Source organism: Coregonus lavaretus (assembly GCF_964263955.1).
Source record: "Coregonus lavaretus genome assembly, chromosome: 5".
In the NCBI taxonomy this organism is placed as follows: domain Eukaryota; kingdom Metazoa; phylum Chordata; class Actinopteri; order Salmoniformes; family Salmonidae; genus Coregonus; species Coregonus lavaretus.
In genome coordinates this window covers 77,544,268-77,556,724 of record NC_139992.1, presented here as the reverse complement: position 1 = coordinate 77,556,724, position 12,457 = coordinate 77,544,268, and the positions used below count along the sequence as shown (strand labels likewise).

Below are 12,457 nucleotides of genomic sequence, written 5' to 3'. Positions count from 1 at the left end.
GAATGATGAAAGACACATCAAAGAGCCAACAAGTGTGTCCATCACTGATGTTTTAAGTGACTGTGTTAGATCAGGGTAAACTACCACACTGTGATATGTGATAATGACTTCCTCACAGGGGAACTACAGCTGGCATTAAATAACTGATACTTTGGATTCCTTTCATTACAGTTTATTAGAGTGCTGCACGGTTTCTGGAAACCCCATGCCTTGCAAGGACAATGGAGAATAACAAAGGTACAGAATAATGTATTATTCACCTTGGGCTGGTTGTACACCCTGCATCAAGAGTCATGAGGTTAATGAGTCATACAGGTATAGAGACACATAGGACTACAGGTATAGAGACACATAGGACTACAGGTATAGAGACACATAGGACTACAGGTATAGAGACACATAGGACTACAGGTATAGACACACATAGGACTACAGGTATAGAGACACATAGGACTACAGGTATAGAGACACATAGGACTACAGGTATAGAGACACACATAGGACTACAGGTATAGAGACACATAGGACTACAGGTATAGAGACACATAGGACTACAGGTATAGAGACACATAGGACTACAGGTATAGACACACATAGGACTACAGGTATAGAGACAAATAGGACTACAGGTATAGAGACATATAGGACTACAGGTATAGAGACACATAGGACTACAGGTATAGAGACACATAGGACTACAGGTATAGAGACACATAGGACTACAGGTATAGAGACACATAGGACTACAGGTATAGAGACACATAGGACTACAGGTATAGAGACACACATATGACTACAGGTATAGAGACACATAGGACTACAGGTATAGAGACACACATAGGACTACAGGTATAGAGACACATAGGACTACAGGTATAGAGACACACATAGGACTACAGGTATAGAGACACATAGGACTACAGGTATAGAGACACATAGGACTACAGGTATAGAGACACATAGGACTACAGGTATAGAGACACATAGGACTACAGGTATAGAGACACATAGGACTACAGGTATAGAGACACATAGGACTACAGGTATAGAGACACATAGGACTACAGGTATAGAGACACACATAGGACTACAGGTATAGAGACACATAGGACTACAGGTATAGAGACACATAGGACTACAGGTATAGAGACACATAGGACTACAGGTATAGAGACACATATAGGACTACAGGTATAGAGACACACATAGGACTACAGGTATAGAGACACATAGGACTACAGGTATAGAGACACACATAGGACTACAGGTATAGAGACACACATAGGACTACAGGTATAGAGACACATAGGACTACAGGTATAGAGACACATAGGACTACAGGTATAGAGACACATAGGACTACAGGTATAGAGACACATATAGGACTACAGGTATAGAGACACACATAGGACTACAGGTATAGAGACACACATAGGACTACAGGTATAGAGACACATAGGACTACAGGTATAGAGACACATATAGGACTACAGGTATAGAGACACACATAGGACTACAGGTATAGAGACACACATAGGACTACAGGTATAGAGACACATAGGACTACAGGTATAGAGACACATAGGACTACAGGTATAGAGACACACATAGGACTACAGGTATAGAGACACATAGGACTACAGGTATAGAGACACATAGGACTACAGGTATAGAGACACATAGGACTACAGGTATAGAGACACATATAGGACTACAGGTATAGAGACACACATAGGACTACAGGTATAGAGACACATAGGACTACAGGTATAGAGACACACATAGGACTACAGGTATTGAGACACACATAGGACTACAGGTATAGAGACACATAGGACTACAGGTATAGAGACACATAGGACTACAGGTATAGAGACACACATAGGACTACAGGTATAGAGACACATTGGACTACAGGTATAGAGACACAGGACTACAGGTATAGAGACACATAGGACTACAGATATAGAGACACATAGGACTACAGGTATAGAGACACACATAGGACTACAGGTATAGAGACACACATAGGACTACAGGTATAGAGACACATAGGACTACAGGTATAGAGACACATAGGACTACAGGTATTGAGACACACTGTTAGAGATGAGATCCAGGCCTGGTTGGTCCTGTAACTCAGCCAGTTCTGTCTGTTAGAGATGAGATCCAGGCCTGGTTGGTCCTGTAACTCTGTCAGTTCTGTCTGTTAGAGATGAGATCCAGGCCTGGTTGGTCCTGTAACTCAGCCAGTTCTGTCTGTTAGAGATGAGATCCAGGCCTGGTTGGTCCTGTAACTCAGCCAGTTCTGTCTTTTAGAGATGAGATCCAGGCCTGGTTGGTCCTGTAACTCAGCCAGTTCTGTCTGTTAGAGATGAGATCCAGGCCTGGTTGGTCCTGTAACTCAGCCAGTTCTGTCTGTTAGAGATGAGATCCAGGCCTGGTTGGTCCTGTAACTCTGTCAGTTCTGCTCAACCAACAATGGAATAGCTCAATTATAAGGGCTATGGTTTCCCCTTCCTTGATAAAAATTAAAGACAGTTTCTAGTTCAGTGTCTGGGAGCCACTTAAAATAATTGCTAGTTGAAATGTTTAAATTCTCAACAACAACAAAAATATACCCTATCAGTTATTTAGAGTTCCAGACAGTTACAATATTTATAAGGATGAGTCACTAACAGTATGCTATTGATGAAGTGCCGAACCCATAGATATCGTAGACATTAAATAACAATAATACAAGTCACTTTATTCGTAAAGTCAAGTGCTTTTCCTGCATGTGAGGAGGACTCGTTAATGTGTAGCCCATCTGATGACAAGATGGCTGACTCGTGACTGCCACCACACACAGCCCTGTTGCACTGCCAGTTTCAGCCTGCTACAGGATGTGAGCTGTTCTCTTTATCTTTCACGGCTCTACAGTCATCTCACCTTTGACACAAAACTAAGGTGTATAACGTGAGTTTCAATAGAGGGTTTGAATTGCAACACCTATTGTGGGGTAATATAGTGTGAAAAGCTATAGCCCACTGCACAGGAATCCCACAGCCCACCACAAACTGAGTCCATCAGTACGATAAGCGAACAACTCATCGTGGCAGAGAGAAGATGCTCTGTATACAAATGAGCCTTTCTCAGACATTACAGTCCTGGTGGTGTCATATCACTAGAGACGGTTGTAATAAATGTAATATAAAACTGGTATGGCAACGAGACCAGAGTTAAGAAGGAAAGAGAGACATTGGCGTTGGTTCACAGCAACACTGAGATCGGAGCTTGGAGATAAAACAAGTGCACTGCAGGACCATAGCTTTTCTCTCTGTCCAGATGATCTAGTGTGGTCTCAAACCAACCACTTCCACCACTTCAGAAAGGGCTTAGTGTCCTAGCTCAGGCTAAATATCCAAGAAGACAAAACAGCAAAACAACAAGATGAGGGAAACCTACAGGTGAGAATCCTAATTCCTTTGTACTGACTCACTTGTCTGTTCAGGGAAATGGGCTGACTTTTAAAGAACTGCAGCTCAGCCAGAACTCCGCCTTCCTACTCTCTCTTTAATGGTTCACTGTGCTGCTGATATTGAGTGGAGGAATTACGCAACACAGTTCAGCAGCCACTATCACGCCTCCCTTCCTCACACTGCACCCCTCCCTCCCTCTCTCTCTCTCTCTCTCTCTCTCTCCATGCCCCCCCCCCTCTCTCTCTCTCTCCCCCTCCCTCCCTCCCTCCCTCCCTGCCTCCCTCTCTCTCTCCCTGCCCCTCCCTCCCTCCCTCCCTCCCTCCCTGCCCCTCCCTCCCTCCCTCCCTGCCCCTCCCTCCCTCTCTCCCTCCCTTTCGCTCTCTCCCGTGATATTAATGACAGCTATCTCAGGCAGGAGGCAGTCTCCTGCGCTCACTCTCCTGCAGGCTTTTCTCTCACACTGCTCTCACTCTCTCTGACTGCGTAGCTGAGAAACACACACTCACTCACTCACTCAAACACACACTATGAGGCTGGTCCTGCTGTGTGTTTCTGCCTCCACCACTCTTCTGCTGGCAGTCCCATGGAGCTCCGCAGCAGACCCAGGAGACGGAGCCCAGAGATGGGATAAGGTCCAGGATAAGCCTGCTACAGGAGGGGGTTCAGGGGGCTGCCCTGTGAGGATGAAGCCTTCTGGCCAGTGTGGAGAAGAGGACGACTGCCCCTATCAGATCACCCTGCCTCCACTGACTATCCAGCTGCCCAAGCAGTTCAGGATGCTGGAGAAGACCATGAAGGAGCTGCAGAGCCTGAAGGAGACGGTGAACCGGTTGAAGAGGGACTGCCTGGAGTGCCGGCAGCAGGCTGACCAGAGCCTGCAGAGGGACAGCGGGGAGGCAGCAGGGGGTCCCGGTACGGGGATGGGACCAGGGTTTCTGGAGCTACAGTCTGGAACCAGTAAGGAGGAACGAGGAGATGGGGGAACCAACACAGGACCTGATGGGGATGGCCAAGACACTGGAACCGGCATTGGCACTAGCACCGGTTCTGGTACTGGCAAAGGCAGTGGCTCTACCGGCGGTTCTGTGTTTGAGATGCAGGTGAAGATGAACAGGATGTCCAACAGCCTGCGTAACGCACGGGGCCAGATCACGGCTCTGCAGGGCCGTCTGGAGGAGCTGAGCCTCATCAACATGAGGAACGTGGAGGCCATGGTGGACAGCAAGGTGGAGAACATCACCGGAGTGGTCAACAAGCTCAGCAACACCTGCAACAGCCAGTGTGCCGTCCAGACCTCTCCTCAGTGTACGTGTATTTACTTATTGCCTTTATTTAATTAACCAAATAGGTTATTGAGAACATATTATCTTTGACAATACATTCTGTATAACCTTTAACTGATTTACAAGACCCTCTGCTATCACTAAGCTATCATTATTCTGTAAACTGCAGAATATTGAAAATAGCCCCTCTATTCTCTTGTAGAAGCCCCTCAAGTCTCTTGTTATTGCTAACCTATTGTTCTCCTCTAAGCTTCAGCCAGACAGACTTATAAAACCAGGCTTTCCTGCACTGCATGCAGTACTGTACAGTATGCCAGTCCTCTCTACTGAGGGTGAGGACTCTGCCGTATCAGTCTCAAAAGGACAACAGCAGGTTTAACTCCAGATCATCACCCTTCGTTTATGGTCCTAATTACATTACTTCCTCACACTTTTTCTTTCAAAACTCATTGGGATATTCTGATATTTTGAGTGTGGGATATTCTGATATTTTGAGTGTGGGATATTCTGATATTTTGAATGTGGGATATTCTGATATTTTGAATGTGGGATATTCTGATATTTTGAGTGTGGGATATTCTGATATTTTGAGTGTGGGATATTCTGATATTTTGAGTGTGGGATATTCTGATATTTTGAGTGGTCCTTCCGATGGAAAGAGATATGCATATTTTCATATGGGCTTAATAGGAACCAATTTGCAACTAATTTGCCTGTCAGTTTCAATACTGTATACCACTGTAAGGTGCTTCATTTTGGAGATCTGAATTGAAAACCCATGCCCAATTATTGATGGAATGCAAACTAGTCATAACAAAGTTAAATTTCCATCTAGAGGTAACTCTAGGGGACATATTTCAGTAGTAATCATATAACATATTACAATCCATCAAAATGGATATTGAACCATTCCTATAGCATGTGACAACGATCTCCTCCATTGGCTATTATCTGAAAAACAGATGTGAGATCCTTTTTAAATGGATCGACTCCGACAGCAGTGCGATTTCTCCAGCCAGTGTACTTGGGACTGTGTTAACGTGCTGTCATTTCAGTGTGAACATTGGGACAGTGTTAACGTGCGGTCATTTCAGTGTGAACATTGGGACAGTGTTAACGTGCGGTCATTTCAGTGTGAACATTGGGACAGTGTTAACGTGCGGTCATTTCAGTGTGAACATTGGGACAGTGTTAATGTGCAGTCATTTCAGTGAGAACATTGGGACAGTGTTAATGTGCAGTCATTTCAGTGAGAACATTGGGACAGTGTTAACGTGTGGTCATTTCAGTGTGAACATTGGGACAGTGTTAACGTGCAGTCATTTCAGTGTGAACATTGGGACAGTGTTAACGTGCGGTCATTTCAGTGTGAACATTGGGACAGTGTTAATGTGCAGTCATTTCAGTGAGAACATTGGGACAGTGTTAATGTGCAGTCATTTCAGTGAGAACATTGGGACAGTGTTAACGTGTGGTCATTTCAGTGTGAACATTGGGACAGTGTTAACGTGCAGTCATTTCAGTGAGAACATTGGGACAGTGTTAACGTGTGGTCATTTCAGTGTGAACATTGGGACAGTGTTAACGTGCAGTCATTTCAGTGTGAACATTGGGACAGTGTTAACGTGCGGTCATTTCAGTGTGAACATTGGGACAGTGTTAATGTGTGGTCATTTCAGTGTGAACATTGGGACAGTGTTAATGTGTGGTCATTTCAGTGTGAACATTGGGACAGTGTTAATGTGTGGTCATTTCAGTGTGAACAACTAACTCCTTTATTACACTTGTCATTAACACAAGATGATGCAATTTGTTGCCTTCCGACAGTTGGTCATCGTTAGAAGAGAACACTGTGTAGAAGTAGAGCTGTGAGGGGAACGGCACCTCCTTACCTTCAGGCTCTGATCAGACCCTACACCCAAACGAGGGCACTACGTTCATCCACCTCTGGCCTGCTGGCTCCCCTACCTCTACGAAAGCACAGTTCCCGCTCAGCCCAGTCAAAGCTATTTGCTGCTCTGGCACCCCAATGGTGGAACAAGCTCCCCCACGACGCCAGGACAGCGGAGTCACTGACCACCTTCCGGAGACACTTGAAACCCTACCTCTTTAAGGAATACCTGGAATAGTATAAAGTAATCCTTCTAGACCCCCCCCACGTAAAAAGAAAAACAAAAGGTGGTTGTCCCACTGGCTATCATAAGGTGAATGCACCAATTTGTAAGTCGCTCTGGATAAGAGCGTCTGCTAAATGATGTAAATGTAAAAGTACTTGTCTTAGATGAATCTGTCATGTTTCTTATAAGAGCTCTGCAAATGACTCTGGATAACAAAAGTGATGAATGTAAAGATGATGGAGAAACAGGCAACATAGAGTGTTGCAATAGGAGTAGAGAGCATCCAGTATCAGAGTACAGTAGTGCTGGTGTGTTCTGTTGTTGACACATCCTTCTACCAGCCACGTCTCTGTCTTGATATGGGAAACTCTCCTCTTGGCTCAACGACAACAGAACGTCATCAGTCAGACATCTCACAATCTCTGTAACGGATCATTAAGCCCCAATTCACAGTTAAACTAAACAGTATGCTTTCTATCTCTGATTGGATTTGAAGGCATTTGAGGACATACAGGGAGGGAGTCTACCTTTGGAGCGTTTAACTGAATCACGTTCTCTATTCATTTATAAACACTTTTAAGATTCATTTAATGTCCCAAGCCTTTTTCAGTATGAATTGAAGGAACTGTTTGCCTGTAATGTGAGAATGCACAAGCTCTTCATTGGGAGGATGTTAGTTCTAGATAAGGGTTTTATCTCTCTGCATACTTCCTTGATAATACAGCTGCTTTTCCGTTGCTGTCAATCACCTTTATCAGTCTGCATGGCTGTCTGTCCATCTGTCTGTCGGACTGTTATATTTGGGTCAGTCACAGCATGGCGTCCATATTCTGAGAACCACTATCACATATGGGCAGACTTTGATAGGAGTACTGCCCACAAGGGGATATAAACACACACACACACACACACACACACACACACACACACACACACACACACACACACACACACACACACACACACACACACACATCCTGCCAGGCTAGCTTACTAACTGACTGCTGTGTCATCCTCTTCTGGCTCTGATCTGTCCTCTTCTGGCTCTGCTCTGTCCTCTTCTGGCTCTGCTCTGTCCTCTTCTGGCTCTGCTCTGTCCTCTTCTGGCTCTGATCTGTCCTCTTCTGGCTCTGCTCTGTCCTCTTCTGGCTCTGATCTGTCCTCTTCTGGCTCTGCTCTGTCCTCTTCTGTCCTCTTCTGTGCTCTGCTCTGTCCTCTTCTGGCTCTGCTCTGTCCTCTTCTGGCTCTTCTCTGTCCTCTTCTGGCTCTGATCTGTCCTCTTCTTGCTCTGCTCTGTCCTCTTCTGTGCTCTGCTCTGTCCTCTTCTGTGCTCTGCTCTGTCCTCTTCTGGCTCTGCTCTGTCCTCTTCTGGCTCTTCTCTGTCCTCTTCTGGCTCTTCTCTGTCCTCTTCTGGCTCTTCTCTGTCCTCTTCTGGCTCTGCTCTGTCCTCTTCTGGCTCTGCTCTGTCCTCTTTTGGCTCTGCTCTGTCCTCTTCTGGCTCTGCTCTGTCCTCTTCTGTGCTCTGCTCTGTCCTTTCCTGGCTCTGCTCTGTCCTCTTCTGGCTCTGCTCTGTCCTCTTCTGGCTCTGCTCTGTCCTCTTCTGGCTCTGCTCTGTCCTCTTCTGGCTCTGCTCTGTCCTCCTCTGTGCTCTGCTAACTCAACTCCTCTCTCATGCTTCCTAGGCTCCTATCCTGAGCAGCCGACTGGCGTCACTTTCCAAAACGCAGGGGGCTCTGCCCTCCAAAAGTGGATGTCAGGATGCATTAGCATCACAAACACAAAGTGGGGACTGGCAGGCTCTCCAGCAGCCTTGGTTAATCCCATTTTACACTTTCCCACGTTTTGACAAGTCTGTCCTCCCCTTATATCAAAACACTCTGACGGCCGTGGCGCGACTCGCTCGGTCAGCTCTGGGCTGAAAGTCAGTAACATTCCATGCAATGGCCTACTGGGCTGTGAGACTGAGGGAAACAGTGTTTTTTTGACTCCTCTGACACTGACCGTTGACTTTCTCCCTCCCCCTGCCCCGCCTCTCTCTCTCCCCCTGCCCCGCCTCTCTCTCTCCCCCTCCCCCGTCTCTCTCCTCTCTCTCTCTCTCTCCCTCCCCCGTCTCTCTCTCTCCCTCCCCCTGCCCCGTCTCTCTCTCTCTCTCCCCCTGCCCCGTCTCTCTCTCCCTCCCCCTGCCCCGTCTCTCTCTCTCTCTCGCCCTCCCCTGTCTCTCTCTCTCTCTCGCTCTCTGTCTCTCCTCTCTCTCTCTCCCCTGTCTCTCTCCTCTCTCTCCCCCTCGTCTCTCTCCTCTCTCTCTTTCTCTCTCAACCTTCCCCTCCCCCGTCTCTCTCTCTCTCTCGCTCTCTGTCTCTCCTCTCTCTCTCACTCTCCCCCGTCTCTCTCCTCTCAACCTTCCCCTGCCCCGTCTCTCTTCTCTCTCTCTCCCTCCACCTGCCCCGTCTCTCCCCTCTCTCTCTCTCTCCCTCCCCCGTCTCTCTCTCTCTCTCTCCCCCAAACAGTCATCATCGCGCCCAAGGACTGCTCTGACTACAACATGCTAAAGGAGAGGAAGAACGGCGTCTACCGGGTCACGCCCGACCCCAGGAACGGCACGTTCGAGGTCTACTGCGACATGGAGTCGTTCGGCGGCGGCTGGACCCTGGTGCAGCAGCGCCTCAACGGCACCGTCAGCTTCAACCGCTCCTGGGCTGAGTACAAGGTTAATAATCCCATCTGACACTTTTTGACAAGTCTGTTACCTTTATTTCTCAAACTCTTTGACAGACCGTGGCGCTACTCGCCAGGTCACCACTCTGGGCTGAAAGTCAGTAACATTCCATGCAATGGCCTGGTGGCCTGTGAGAATCAGGGAAAACAGGGGATGCGTCCCAAATGGCACCCTATTCCCTATATAGTGCACTACTTTAGACCAGAACCTATGTAGGGAATAGGGTGCCATTTGGGACAGATTCGACTCCTCTGACACTGACCTATACCTCTCTCTCTCTCTCTCTCTCTCTCTCTCTCTCTCTCTCTCTCTCTCTCTCTCTGTCTCTCTCTCTCTCTCTCTCCAGAGGGGCTTTGGTAACCCACGGGGAGAGTTCTGGTTGGGCAACGACCGCATCCACCTCCTGACCAAGGCCAAGGACATGGTGCTGCGCATCGAACTGGAGGACTTCCAAGGGGTGCGGGAGTATGCCAAGTTCGACCAGTTCTACGTGGCCAACGAGTTCCTGAGGTATCGCTTATCCATCAGCGGGTACAGTGGCACGGCCGGCAACGCGCTGCACATGAACGAGCAGTTCAACCACGACCAGAAGTTCTTCACCACACCAGATAGGGACAACGACATGTACCCGTCAGGGAACTGCGGGGCGTACTACAGCTCGGGGTGGTGGTTTGACGCCTGCATGTCAGCCAATCTCAATGGGAAATACTATCACAAGAGATACAAGGGCGTGAGGAACGGCATCTACTGGGGAACGTGGCACAACATGTCCAGTGAAGCATACCCCACCAACTACAGGCAGGCCTTCAAGACGGTCAAAATGATGATACGGCCAAAGAACTACGTTCCGTAAAGGAAGGCAGCATGAGATCGGAAACAACCGGAAAGATCAGAAAGACTTTCTTCTTCTTAACTCTCTGCTCCTTTGACCTCTCTGCCTCCCACTGTCAAGTTTAACCACATGGTTCAGAGACGGTCTGAGACACTTCGGTTCACGGTAATAAAACAGCAATGAATTCTTCAAAGTTACCAGTTTCACCGCTGTAAACAATGTTGGAAAAGACTCCACCGAAGACAAATGTATGATATCACAGTCATAGTAAATGTCAGACATGTCTGGCTATCGATTAAACAACATAATATGGAACATGTGCTACTGAACTAATAACAGCAACAAAATGGCGTCAGATATGTTTGCTTTGTGCAGAATAATTGCATTGGTTGACTGCAGGCACTGCAACTGTTTCCAGACATCTGTATATCCCAAGCGTTTTCTGTATAATACTGCCACCTAGCTTTATATCATAACATTGCATCCTCATCTAGACAGGCTGAGCAGCATTGGAAAACAAAAGTCCCCAAGATCAAGGAGGAAATGTACAGTATTTATTTTTGGAAGTATGATAGCTTTTATATAACTAATATATGGACTGTATTTTCATGCAGTACACAGTGATTGCCTAAGATAAGTACCCCAAAAAAGGATTGTATTCTGAATAAAAAGCATTGTATTGGGGTTGGGAAGTTGACCACAGAGAAGTTTAAAACTAGAATATGGATTATTTGGACTTGTATGAAACGGTTTAAAGTGTAGGCCTATTTGAATAGAATAATTGATTATGTAGCTTGACATTTAGAACTGTATTTACATTAGACCTGTTTTATTCACCTTCTATTTTCCTATTCAAAAAAGTATTTACTTTTTATATAAAAACACGAATAAAGTTTTTACAGATTTGCACTGAGTCCTGAATGCTTTGTTCTCCATATCCCCCATGAAACACAGCAGACAAATAGCCCTGACCTAGCCTATATCTGCAAATCATCAGCAGAGGTTGAGGGCAGAACTCTATCTGTAAGCTTATAATCATTTGTTCAAAAGTAAGGTATGTAAATCAAACAATTGTCTGGTTGCTGTAGTCTACACCAATAGAAACAGCAGCACATTGCTGACATTTGCATACTCCTACAGTTGGAGCATTTGAGCATACAACAGTGTACTGGTATTCTATACATTTTCCCTTCATAAGGGTTCAGGATTGGCTGATGGTTTATTTATTTTCCCTTCATAAGGGTTCAGGATTGGCTGATGGTTTATTTATTTTCCCTTCATAAGGGTTCAGGATTGGCTGATGGTTTATTTATTTTCCCTTCATAAGGGTTCAGGATTGGCTGATGGTTTATTTATTTTCCCTTCATAATGGTTCAGGATTGGCTGATGGTTTATTTATTTTCCCTTCATAAGGGTTCAGGATTGGCTGATGGTTTATTTATTTTCCCTTCATAAGGGTTCAGGATTGGCTGATGGTTTATTTACTTTCCATTCAGAAGAGTTCAGGATTGGCTGATGTTTTTTTAGTATTTAGTATTTATTAGGATCCCCAATTAGCTGTTGCCAAGGCAATGGCTACTGTTCCTGGGGTCCAAACAGGAAACAACACAACAAATAAAATACATAATATACATAAATAACCATAGCACTACATTTACATTACAATTTAGCTATTCAGCAGACGCTCCAATCCAGAGAGACCCACAGCTAGTCCATTCATCTTAAGATAGCCAGGCGAGGCAACCACATTTCACAGTTGTATCCCAACCACGTATCACATACATAATACAATACATAATAGAATGCATAATACAATACAAAATGCATCAACATGTCTGTGTCTCTTCACAGTCCCCGTTGTGCCGTAAGGTGTTCTTATATCTGGTTTTTATCTGGTTTTATTGCTAGCTTGAGTTACCTGGGGTGGCAGAGAGTTCCATTCAGTCATGGCTTTATTTAATACTGTGTGTTTCCCAGCCTCTGTTCTGGACCTTTGGACTGTGAAGAGACCTCTGGTTTCAACTAGTCATGGTGACCTGCAGTTCTAG

General features: G+C 45.9%; 1 protein-coding gene across 1 annotated transcript; it reads left to right on the top strand.

The window, feature by feature from the left end:
* Positions 1-3,895: 3,895 nt before the first annotated feature.
* On the top strand, positions 3,896-11,315 carry LOC311129694 (fibroleukin-like). Its single transcript, XM_084162101.1, has 3 exons — positions 3,896-4,766; positions 9,369-9,568; positions 9,924-11,315. Exons 1-3 carry the CDS (start codon positions 3,989-3,991, stop codon positions 10,428-10,430), a joined length of 1,485 nt encoding a protein of 494 aa, XP_084018227.1. The 5' UTR covers positions 3,896-3,988; the 3' UTR covers positions 10,431-11,315.
* Positions 11,316-12,457: the final 1,142 nt, after the last annotated feature.